The sequence below is a fragment of the Drosophila grimshawi genome, unplaced genomic scaffold (genome assembly GCF_018153295.1).
Source record: "Drosophila grimshawi isolate 15287-2541.00 unplaced genomic scaffold, ASM1815329v1 contig_311, whole genome shotgun sequence".
Lineage (NCBI taxonomy): Eukaryota > Metazoa > Arthropoda > Insecta > Diptera > Drosophilidae > Drosophila > Drosophila grimshawi.
Genome location: NW_025063098.1, coordinates 4,070,828 through 4,082,824, shown reverse-complemented (window position 1 = coordinate 4,082,824; position 11,997 = coordinate 4,070,828). Strand labels below are relative to the sequence as shown.

At 47.3% G+C, this 11,997-nt stretch overlaps 3 protein-coding genes across 5 annotated transcripts; 2 read left to right on the top strand and 1 right to left on the bottom strand.

The window, feature by feature from the left end:
* Positions 1 to 125: 125 nt before the first annotated feature.
* LOC6563126 (zinc finger protein 91) lies at positions 126 to 4,916 on the bottom strand. The gene is made up of 5 exons (XM_001990416.2): positions 4,699 to 4,916; positions 4,302 to 4,633; positions 4,170 to 4,250; positions 2,560 to 4,108; positions 126 to 2,496 (listed from the first exon to the last, which is right to left on the bottom strand). The coding sequence occupies exons 1-5, from the start codon at positions 4,825 to 4,827 to the stop codon at positions 295 to 297; spliced, it is 4,293 nt and encodes a 1,430-aa protein (XP_001990452.2). The 5' UTR covers positions 4,828 to 4,916; the 3' UTR covers positions 126 to 294.
* A 165-nt stretch (positions 4,917 to 5,081) lies between these two features.
* On the top strand, positions 5,082 to 8,752 carry LOC6563127 (zinc finger protein 420). 3 transcript variants are annotated; one of them, XM_032737156.1, is made up of 6 exons: positions 5,082 to 5,231; positions 5,301 to 5,899; positions 5,969 to 6,217; positions 6,281 to 7,121; positions 7,542 to 8,096; positions 8,166 to 8,752. In XM_032737156.1, exons 1-6 carry the CDS (start codon positions 5,112 to 5,114, stop codon positions 8,697 to 8,699), a joined length of 2,898 nt encoding a protein of 965 aa, XP_032593047.1. In that variant the 5' UTR covers positions 5,082 to 5,111; the 3' UTR covers positions 8,700 to 8,752. The 3 variants fall into 3 exon arrangements, with proteins under 3 accessions (XP_032593047.1, XP_001990453.1, XP_032593048.1); XM_001990417.2 differs by having other exon boundaries at positions 7,539 to 8,096; XM_032737157.2 differs by having other exon boundaries at positions 7,539 to 8,064; positions 8,166 to 8,270.
* A 344-nt stretch (positions 8,753 to 9,096) lies between these two features.
* Positions 9,097 to 11,558, top strand: LOC6563128. Its single transcript, XM_001990418.3, has 2 exons — positions 9,097 to 9,213; positions 9,264 to 11,558. The coding sequence occupies exons 1-2, from the start codon at positions 9,131 to 9,133 to the stop codon at positions 11,164 to 11,166; spliced, it is 1,986 nt and encodes a 661-aa protein (XP_001990454.1). The 5' UTR covers positions 9,097 to 9,130; the 3' UTR covers positions 11,167 to 11,558.
* Positions 11,559 to 11,997: the final 439 nt, after the last annotated feature.

The following is an 11,997-nucleotide window of genomic DNA, read 5'->3' as shown; positions in this document are numbered from 1 at the left end:
TTGGCAGTTTGACTTTCTCAACAACACTTCCTTCAATTTTGTTCAGGAATTCAGCAATGTTAAAAATATATGACAGTAAAAATTTAAAATGTTTACCCACAGACGATAGACTAGTAAGATAAATATATATTCAATATCAGCTAATGCTTCGATTTATTGAAACGAATTGCTGATAAATCGATACTTTTGATAGGAGATTTAATTTAAATTAAAATACAAACAAAAAGACTCAATTCTCACGCTGCATTTGCATAAATGTTGCATTTTTTATTTTAAACATATTTCTGGCCGAAGTTAGTCATCCTTCGATTGATCCACTTCCGTCTCGTAGTGGCCATTCTGCTGTCGATGGTTCTTGAGCGCTGTGCCCTGAATGAATCGCTCGCCGCAAGTATTGCACTGATAAGGTCGTTCGCCCGTGTGGCGTCGGATGTGGAGGGTGAGGTCATTGGACTGGGTGAAGCTCTTGTCGCAGAAGGTGCACTTGTAGGGCCGTTCGCCGTTGTGGATGCGCATGTGCTGCTGCAGCTTGTATGAGCGAGCGAATCCCTTCTTACAGACGGTGCAGATGTGGGGCCGTTCGCCGGTGTGGGTGCGTCGATGGCACTGGAGATCGGAAGAGCGCGGAAAGGCCATGTCGCAGTAATCACACTTGAACGGCTTCTCGCCGGTGTGCCGACGTATGTGTATGATTAAATTGGAGGATGAGCTCACCGCCTTGCCGCAGAAGGCGCACAGAAAACTCTTCTGCTGCTTGGTAGCCGCTTTTGCCGATTTTGTTAACGCAGTTGCGCCAGCTGTGTGACACTTTTTCACATGGGCGGTGAGGCGATCCTTACGATTGTATTTACTGGGACACTGACCACACTGGAAGATGTGGCATTCAACGTTATCAATATCGGGCACGGTCTTGGGCATTGCTGTTTTTGTTGGCGACTCTTCGCTGCTGGGATGCTGCAGTTGGATGTGCTGCACCAGATTCGACTGCCACATAAACTTGTAGCTGCACTTAGAGCACTTAAACTGCTTCTCCGTGTTCTCGCACAGCACACGCCGATGATAGGCAATCAGATCGGGCGAGACGCTCTTGAAGATGCACAGATTGCAGCCGTCGGCGATACGCTCCAGACGATGCATGGCCTGCTGATGCTGATGCAGTTCAAACTTGCGCACACAGCGCAGCTGGCACATGCCGCACGTGTAATGCGCCGGAGTGCCGGCCGGCTTGGCTTCCTCATCCGTTTCGGAGTCGTCCAGGTGCAGCTCGTAGCCAAGCTGATTGGTGATCGAATAGTTGGCCATAGACTCAATCGGATGATGAGTGCCAACTGGCGACGATTGCAGATGCGAACGCAGTGCCGCAATGCTGCCAAAGGATAATTCACACACGCGACACTGGATGCACTTCGGACCATGCGGATGCCGGCTGGCGTTGAGCAGGGCCTCCGCATAGGGCAGCTGGTCAGCGCTGATGCCATGTCGCTCGATGTGCTGCAGCAGATTCGCCTCGCGATAGAAGCGTCGTGCGCACCAGCGACACCGATAGATGCTCGACTCCTTGGCATGCATCAGGGTGTGCCGTGTGAGATCCTTTTGCATTTTGAAGCTACGCTTGCACTCGACACAGTCGTAGCTAACCACGGGCAACATACGCAACTGAATGTCCACATTGGAGTCCTGTTCCACAGTCCCCCGCTCCTGATGCGCCACACTATTGTGCAGCTTCAGATTATCGCGCCAGCGAAAGCGCAATGGACACTTGCGACACAGGAAACGCCGCTGGGCATTGCGGCAGAGGGTGCTATAGTGATGCTCCAGCAGCTGCTCATTCACGAATCTCGCCTGGCAGTGGCTGCACACGTGCGTCGTCTGGTGCCACGTGTGCTGCTCCAGCTGGTGGGCATATAGCTGATGCTTCCGCATCACCTGCACCTGGCACAATTCACAGCTGTAACGGCGTTCCGTGCTACTCCGTTCGGTTTCTACTGCATAATCCGAATCCGTGTCCGTTTCGCTGCTGTCCAGGCTTAGTTCGATGCCCGCCTCGTTGGTTATCGAAACGAATCTTTCCAGCTCCAAGTCGTTGGTTAGATCACGCTGGATGCGCTTGATCAATGCCTGCTGATTCAGTGGCGTGCTCAGCTCCGGATAAAGAGCACGACAAATATTTGCGATGCCTCGCTCCTCGGCCAAACACAGCGTCAACTGATGGCTCGTCAAATGAGTTCGCAAATCGGAGATCTTTGTGTGCTGCGACAGGCAAATCATGCACTTGATCTGCTTGCAGCCATTGGGGCGACATAGCTGGTTCAATACCATCGGCATGCGCTGCAGCTGCTCACCGAGAGACGACGTCGGCTGCTCGCCGTGCATCCGCATGTGCGACTTAAGGCCATCCTTGCGATGAAACTTGCGATCGCAATGGGCGCATTCGAACTGCACCTGCGACTGATGCATGCGCTTGTGGCGCGTCAAATCCTTGGGCCAGATAAACACCTACAAGATATGTTTAGATATATAACAGGCTATTTACCAGGCTCAACTTAAGCTTCAGTTTACCTTATCGCACTCGCTGCACTGCAGCTTGCTCTTCTCCTGCTCCTGCTTCGTATCCGTTGGATGTTGCACCTGAATGTGCCGCTCGTAGTTGGAGTGCCAATAGAAGCGGTGACTGCAAAGTGGGCACTCGTACTTGGCATGCAGCTTGGCGCAGATGCGACGACGATGCTGTTGCAGCAGCGACTCGGCCACATAGCCCAATCCACAATCGGAGCAGACATGAGGCAGGCTGCCCGCTAGGTCTATGTGCTGGCTCTGCTGATGCTGGAGCAGCTGATCGAGACGGATTCTGCTCTCGCCACACACGGCACAGCTGTGCAGAATGGGCGCATCGCTCCACTCCTTGTCAGAGTCGTTGAAGTCCAGTTCCTGTCCGCTGTCCGTGCACGCATTGAAATATCTTCCATAAAGCTGTGCCTCAAAATCGCCTGCGATGCGTGCCCTGAGCTCCGACAGGCAGCCGGCGCCGTCATCATCGTAATAGGTGCGAAAGAAGGCAGACTGCTGCTGCGGATCAATGCCGGTATATCCATCACGATGCGTGAGTAAATGAGAGCGTAGGGCAGCCATGCTGCTGGGTTGGACTTTGCACAGGCAACATTGGATCTGGTGATGAGGTGCCTGCTGCTGCTCCGAACGCCGATGCTGCATATCCGGTTGCGCCCTGCAACATGCATGTTGCTGCAGATTCTGCAGCCAAATAAACTTGCCAGGACAATTCTCGCAGCTGTAACGCTTCAGCGGATTGAGACACTGCGTGCGCTTATGCTGTTCCAGCAGCTTGGCGCAAACAAAGCCAATTTGACAGATATTGCAGCGTTCCAAAAGAGTCTCACTTCTGTCCGTGTGCTCCTCGAGCGTGTGACCCATGAGTTGATGCTTCCGTGTAAAGCTGACATTGCAGCGCAGACATTGATATTTGCCAGTCAGCTCCCCTTCCTCCTCCTCATCCGAATCGCTGAGGCACTGCTCATAGCCGTAAGCATTCACAACGTCACAGTAATTCTCCAGTTGCTCGCGACCTTTGGCAATTTGCGTGCACACCTTTTCCTTTATTTGCTGCAAATCTAATTGGCTGCCAAACTGCTCTCGGATGACATCGTTGTCCAGGCTGAGATTCGACAATGTCTCAATGTGAACATGACTCGCCAGGTGCTCGCGCAACTCCCGAATGCGCTGGCAACTCAAGCCGCACAGTTTGCACTCCACACGCATGAATCTGCCGGGGCTGTAAAGACGCTCCGCGTAGCGCCACTCGTTGCTCCGTGGCAGTGTCTGTCTGTCTGTTGACACGTGCTTCTTGTGCGATCGCAGATGCGTCATGTACTTGTCCTTGCGCAGGAACTTCTTGCCGCAGTGCTCGCACACAAAACCCGCCTGCTCAAAGTGGATGCGCGCATGGCGCTGCATGTCGCGATACCAGGAGAATGTCTTGCCGCACACCTCGCACACATGCCGCCCGTCCTCGTTGGTGGTCGTCTCCCTCTTGGCCAGACGTGCGGGACGACCGCGTCCACGCTTAACAGTCAACGGCTTCACCTGCTCGGAACTGGTAAGCAAATTAATATTACTCTTATTTGGCGTATAACTAAATGATTTCTACGGCTTACGACTCATTTTCGCTGTCTGTGCTCAGTTTGGCTCGCCGTGCACTGCGCCGCAGCTGAGGGGTTTTGACCCTAATGTGATGGCTAGAAAATGGGGAAACATTAGCTACAGCTTACCCACAGCTCAGTACTTACTCCTTCACATTATCTTGACTGCTATCGCTATCAGTTGCCGGCTGACATTTTAAGGCCACCTGCTTCTCCTGCTCTTCCTCCAACTTAGCATCGACTAAGTCAGCCATGTCCGCATCTAGGTCAATGTCTGCTTCGATTTTGATGTGCTCTGTGCTTATATCGATGGGTGTTTCATCCAGGCACTGTGTCTGCAATCCGTTACGTAGCTGCAGCAACAGTTGCTCCTGCGTCTGGCGTACCTGCACCACAAATGCATAGGCAGCTTCCAGCTGGCTCAAGCATTGGCCGCACAAATGCTGTGGTAGCTTATCATCTGTATGCTCCAGCAGAGGCTGTAAAATGATGTTTATATAAATGAAATATACAAATATATATCTAAAACAGTTTTAAAACAAACATCGTTTTGTGTTAATTCGTGCAGCATGTCGCAAATACTTTTCTTTGCGTATTTTTCACTCCGCGTTGCCAATGCCAACAAGTTGTCATCTTGCAACGCACACGTGCGACAAATATTCGTCGGCAACATGTTTTTTTTTTAGATCTTTTTAAATACTTTTCGCTTAATGTAAATCATTACAATATGTGAAAAGATATGGCGAAACAAATAATGTAAAAACACATCATATCGATAAGACGAACATATCGATAGACATTTGGAACAGCTGTGCAGCGAAACAGCTGTTTTGAGTGGCAGTGTGTACACACTGAAATCTAACACTTTGTTTTGTGTACTTGGCAAATTGATTGACGTCTGTCGTTGCTCTATTGGAAACGGAGATTAGATTTTCCATTTCGAAATCGAGTAGTGCGATGACAAGAACGTGTAGAATCTGCGGTGGCGCAGATGGACGCTTCTGGATCGAGACGCCAATTGATAAATACGTGGAGAAAACATTCAATCACCTGCTGCTGGAGCTAACAAAACTCGAGGTGTGCACAATTCCTTCCCTCCCCCGTCAAATTGATATGGAAAGCATTTTTTGAATGAGTCGTTTTCAGGTCACTGTGGATCAAGCTGATAAGCTACCGCCATGGATCTGCCGCAACTGTGCGCACAGATTAGAAAATGCCTACGACTTTGTGCTGCAGGCGAGGGAAACTCACGAGCTTTGGCTGCACAAGATGACAACAGAATCTCTATCGGAGGACACCGAAACTGGGACGTTGGAGTGCTTGCGAGAGACACCCATCCAATTGCTGGAGATTGAGGGCGTCACAATTAAAATGGAGGAAGCAACCGAACCAGCCGTGCCACAAACAGATTCAGTCGGCTCGATTGATCCGCTAATTAAAAAGAGCCGAGAGGATGATGCCAGCAATAATGATGATGACGCTGATAATGACGATGATGATATTCCGCTCAAGCAGCGCCGGATTGCAAGCACAAAACTGCCGACGATGCACAAGTGCAATAAGTGCGACAAGGCCTTCAAATATGTAACGAATCTCTTCAGGCACAAGCGACGAGATCACTCTCCAGAGCGCAGCCAAACCAAAGAACAGGCAGCAGTGGAAAGTGAAAAGACTGATGGCATGAAACCGCTCTTAAACGATGTAATCAAGAGCTCCATTGCAACAACACACAGCAGCGAGGCAGAGTAAGTAAAATGTATATAATGATAATATTTATGGATCTATGTAAAATAATCATTTATGAAATTTTTAAGCTTGGAAAGCGAATTGGCGGATAATTACTACAAATGCGATCAATGCGACAAATCCTACAAGTACATAATGCTGCTGATCAGACACAAGCAGAAGACGCACGCTTCCAGCCAGTGTCCAGCAGAGCCCAAACCAATTAGAAGAAGTGGTTCGAGTGCAGAGCAAACTAATACTAAACAAGGTTCACCGCCTCAGCGCTCGAAACCGACCAACACAGATTCGCTTGTGCACAGCATCATCAAAGAGATCAAGTAAGTTAATGGTTTACTTAAATCGGTATCAATAGGTAATTAATTGATATCCCGAATGCACAGCTTACCCGATGAGGACGATGCAGACAGTTCCAGTGCCGACAATTACTACAAGTGCGACCAGTGTGACAAGTCGTATAAATACATTGTGAGTCTCATCAAGCACAAACACAACGAGCACAAGGAATACAGGGATTCCGATGAGGATGAAGATGGGGCAACGTCTTCCAGATATGCAGCAGATGCCACTGCTATGTCGAAACCGTCGCGCATTGATCGTCGCGTCAAAGGCTTCGATTTGAATCGCTGCCGGCCAAACGGTTCCAAAGAGATTCAGTGCATGATCTGTCTGCGCAGATTCATCAAGTTGCGCGAGTTGCGTGATCACCTGAAAGCCCATCCTAAAGACTTTACATTCGATGCTCATGGCGAGCCGATTGAGCGCATTGCCGAGGGATTCTATAAGACAGCCGTAGAATCCACAGTTGTGGGCCTCAAGCGACGGATCTTCAACGATCTCAAGGTTGGCATGCTCGGACGCTACTATTCTATAACAAATGAGGCAAGGTACGAGATGAATCTGGACAGCTCGGACACGGACAGCGAGGGCGAAGCGGATGTTGTGCAGCGGCATTCATATGCCTGCGAATTGTGCGACTCCGCCGATGCCGTCTGGCCACGCAAATATCAATTGCACGAGCATCATCGGCAGCAGCACACCTGGCTGGAGGCGCCGCACGTCTGCCAGCGCTGTGACTTCCGCTTCCTGAGCGCGCAGCTGCTCGAGCATCATACGCACAAGTTGTGCCAGAACACCCTGAAGCGCTTCATGTGCGACAAGTGTCCACAGCGCTTCTTTTGGCGACGCAATCTACGTGCGCATCTTGTCGAGCACAAAAACAAGGTAGTCAAATCGACATTTTGATTTCACAATATACACATATATTCATGGCCAACAGACCGTGTTGATAACCTCGTGTCTGTCTGTGTGTCAATTTATATTCCTTCAACTGAGAAACTATCTAGACAATAACTTTTCAAATTATAACCCAACTCACTTATGGCGAGGGCAATATGATTTTGATAGATTTGTATCAATATCGAAATTGTATTTAATATAACTGCAGTAGGATTCGCAATATAGATTTAATATCGAGTGCCTATATCAGAAATCTTACCAAAGTTCATTTAATACTTATAAAAAAAATCGTTGATCTCAAAATATTATATCCTGCATCTGCATAATTTCTGTAATTGTCATTAATATTTGTTAACCCGAAGCTAACTGTTATTAATTATCTTAAAATTTCTTCAAATACAGCAGGAGACGTATCCGTGTGATCAGTGCTCGCGCAGCTTTCAGGACAAGAGCGCCGTGACGAAGCACAAGCTGATGCACCACGATGTCCACAACGAGCTGTTGCCCTGTCGCTGGTGCACGCGCACCTTCTACCGGCCGGCGCTGTTGCACAAGCATGTGCAGCGTCACGGCTTTAGTGGAGAGGATCTGCCACTGGCAGAGACACTGCTGGCGGATGCCGCCAAGCCATCCGGTACGAAGACGATTGTCTGCAAACTTTGCGATATGCAGTTCATTAGCATTGGCGACCTGCGGCGACACAACTCGATGCAGGCGCACAGTGAGCAGGTGTCCAACTATATGATAAGCACCGAGGAGGGATTCGAGCTGCAGCTGGATGAAACGGACGAGAGTGATGAGGAGCCCACAAATACTGCTGCCAGCCGATCTTATCGATGCGATCTGTGCGAGATGACCTTCCTGCGAAGGCGCGACATGAGCGAACATCAGTATTCGCTGCACACCTTCGACAAGCTGCCACATTCCTGTAAGCATTGCATTTATAAGACAGTCGATAAGGTGGGTAAATGACTAACAAGTCTATGATATGGTAAAGATGATATTTAGTTAAAAATTTGGCCATTTCAGACCATGCTAGAGCACCACCTAAGCACACAGTGTCTTAACGAGGAGAAGAAATTCAAGTGCTCTCGTTGCGGCTACAAATTCATGTGGCGCGAAAATCTGGAGCAGCACATGAGCACTCTGCATCCAAAGTCATCATCTAGTCAGACGCCCGTTGCGGCGACAAAGCGGAGTAGACGTTTCCGATACCAGTGTCCACACTGCTGGCGCTCGTTTGTGGTGCAGCCCAGCCTGGACAAGCATATTCGGGACATGCATGTGGCGAAAAAGAATCCCGGCAAAAAGTATCTATGCTCGTTGTGCGGCCTGGAGTCGCTGACACCAAATAAGCTCAGCATACACATGCGGCGTCACAACGGCGAGAAGCCATTCAAATGTGATCTCTGCGACATGTCCTTCACCGTGCACTACGAGCTGAAGGTTCATCGCCGCAAGCATACCGGCGAGCGACCCTATCAGTGCACATTCTGTGCCAAGGATTTTGCCCGGCCGGATAAGCTAAGACGGCATGTTTACATGCATAGCGTTAAGCGTTAAATCTAAGTCAAAATCATCGAACCCATAACCAAATAAATACTTTGTATATTAAATTATTTCTATTCTATTTATATATTTCAGTCAGGTTTAATTATTACTGAAAGAAAGGGAAGCGAAAGCGTTTTCGAAAAGTTTAAGTAGTAGTTATTAGTTGCAAGTGTTTCTAATCGTCAAAGCTTCTTCCAGGCAATATTATTGACTGTTCTTTTTTTTTAAAGCTCTGAAAATACCGAAAACGGATAAGAAAAATTAACGATGTAACTAATAACACTTTCTAAACTCGAGCTATAAGAAATATCGAAATTTGGAAATTGTTAAAACGATATTTTACGGGACACTAAATGTAATTGTAGACCTTTTTCAACACTCGTAACTATCAACTGATGTTATGAGCAGAAAATCAACTTGCTTCCCGTTTTAATATCAACAATATGGACAAGCACAAGCACTCAAAGAAAGAAGACCGGATACCGGAAGCAGAAGTGGAGGAGAGGCCATTCGAGTCCGGAACGCAGTAAGCAGCAAACTTAACCGATAACATTGCTTAACGCGAATCCTTTCTAGCGGTACGAGCCTGAGCAGCTTGGAGCAGTGGCTGCCCTCTGGCTTTAACACAGACAATGCAGGGTTAAACTTTAATTTGAATTTTGATTTGCCGACCTCCTTGGTTATACCCCAATTAAGGTCCTCCCGTCCAAACAATCAACAGTCACCAGTTGTTAAGGAAACTTTCAATCATCCTGAGTCGCCAGCTCACGATCACAGTTTTAATTCCATGTCGCCCACTAATCATGACATTGTTGAATGCTTACCCACATCGGAGGACATCTGGAATTCATACGAGGATTATAAGAAGGGCGGGCCCCTTTGCTGGCCACTGAACCTGTCTGGCAATATACAATGCCAATACAACGAGAACATCCCAGTGATAGCGTACCCATCAGCATCTGAACCAGAAGAGTCGAACGCTAGCTATGATGATGAGCAGGAGCAGGCCGTCGCTTGGCTAATGGAGTCTGACGTGAAGGTCGAAAAGCCAGCAACTCGCAGAATGTCTTTTAATAAATCCTACAGTCATAATCATACCATGGAAGAAGAACGCGAATTGGCAACATTTTTTAAATTGAAGGCAATACAAATGCCACCAGAGAGACACATCGATACATATATGGAGCTGCTGCGCTTGGCCAGAACGGAGGAGGATCAAAAAATGCTTTATAATGCTCTGACATCCAAATGCAAAGCGACTCTAAGCGAAGAACATGTTGCATCACCTATGGAGCCGGAACTAGTTGAGGAATCAGCAGCTGAAGTTGGACATCTTTTAGATGTGGCACCAACGGTTGCCATAACTATTAATCATAAAGTGCAGCAAACCATGGATTCAGTTGCAGATATTGACGATATTGGCAAAACAATACAGCTGAAGAGCAAGCAGACTGAAATACAAAAGAGTCCACTTAAATGCCTACAGCAATTGTGCCAGGATGCATCCGTCGAGATACCAAGCAAAGTGAAATCAACAACTAATTCACCAGAAATAGACTCCACGCAAATCCATCACAGTAAGCAGTTGCATCTGCCAAGTGTGAGCACAGTTAGCCAGAAATCCCAAATTGCTAGCTCAGCAATTGACGAAGCGAAACAATCTAAAACCACGAATGGAAACCAATGGCAAAATAACTTCCAAGAAGTTATCGACCAGAATATGCCAGATCCTGCGAGTGCTACGCAATCGTTGGGACGATCCATGGATAGCAGTCGCATCACCGAAGCTACTGTCAACCTGGATGACCTGAAACGTTGCCTGCTAATGCCTCCATTGCCCTCCAATCCAGATCCACGACTCCAGCACCTACGCATCCTGCGTCCACCAACTCAGCGGAATGGCGAACACGTCAATCTCCAGATCGAAATGCTGAATGTGAATGCATATGCAACGATGGAGATGAATTGTGGCCTGGACCTAATGAAGCTGGCCTTGAAGGGGGCCAATGCTGTGTACAACAGCAACATTAAAGTGCTTCAGATGCACTTCGAGGACGGCCAGGCTGCTTGGATCTGGCACGATGGCAGCATACTTATCACCAATGTGCCCAGCAAAGCAATTCTTGCAAAGACTCAAAGCAATATTGTACGCAAGGTTCTCGATGAAAAGGTGCCAGCAGCACTGGTTCAGTGGAATGTTTTACATTCCCACACGGTACACGTTGCACAATTTCCCTGGGAGATTTGCATTGAGGAGTTCCGGCAATTGAGAACCTATCCGCTGGGCACGGCTGAGGGCCGCCATAAATTTGCCTACTATGTGGATAAGAGCTCATCAGGAGTCGCTGCCAAAGTCTTTGAGTCCGGTACCATCCATGTGTTTGCGATGAGTGCAGCGTTAGCTAATAGCATGTTGGAGAAGCTTTACCTGCTTACGGCCAAACATCGCAAGCCCAAGCCAAGGACTAGAATCGAATAGAAGCCATAATGGAACACTCCATATTCTACTATACAAAACCATAAATTTAATAACAGTTACACTTGTTAGATTTCAATATGAGTTCCTTTAGGTTCGTAACTTAAAAAAGTACTTAGATCGGCGCTAATCCGAGTTCAGAATTTATTTAAGTGCAAGAATTTATTGTATTTTTAGTGGCTTGTACCAGGCACTATAAAGAAACGGTTTCTACTACAGCCGTAGCAGCAAACACTTCGTGATCTAATACAGAAAATCGCCTCGAAAACTAAAATCGCCAAAACCCTAAATCGACACAAAAATATGTTGTCATTTTAATAATTAATATGAGTAACAAAAATTATAATTTAAAGAAACACCCTGGAAATATGAATCATATTTTTCTAAATTTTAGAATCCACTACCTTTAGTTTTACAAAATTACTCTCTGAAGAATAAGGTGAGGAACTCTTCTGTGCGTTTTTTTTCTTTCAGTGTTTACGATTTGCATATTTTTTGTACAAAAATGTTTGGACAATAACAGCAAAAAACTTTTAATCTTAATGAATTGTTTACATATTTGAATTTGGCGCCCTGTGAGGCATCATTTGAATAGCTTATTAGTTAGTTAGTTGTAATTAAGTATGCACATAATGTTAGGCTTAGTTTAAGTTGCAGCAGCAAGCGTTAGTAGCGCTCCATTGTATATGCTCTCTTTGTGTAGCGCTCTCTCCCTCTCACTCTCTCTCTCACACACTGTCTCTCTCACACTCTCCCTTCTCTCTCTCGATAAAGAGCGTTCGCTTATCTGCCGGCTGCTGCAGCTATTCAGTCGATCCGCTTTACTTACTCTTC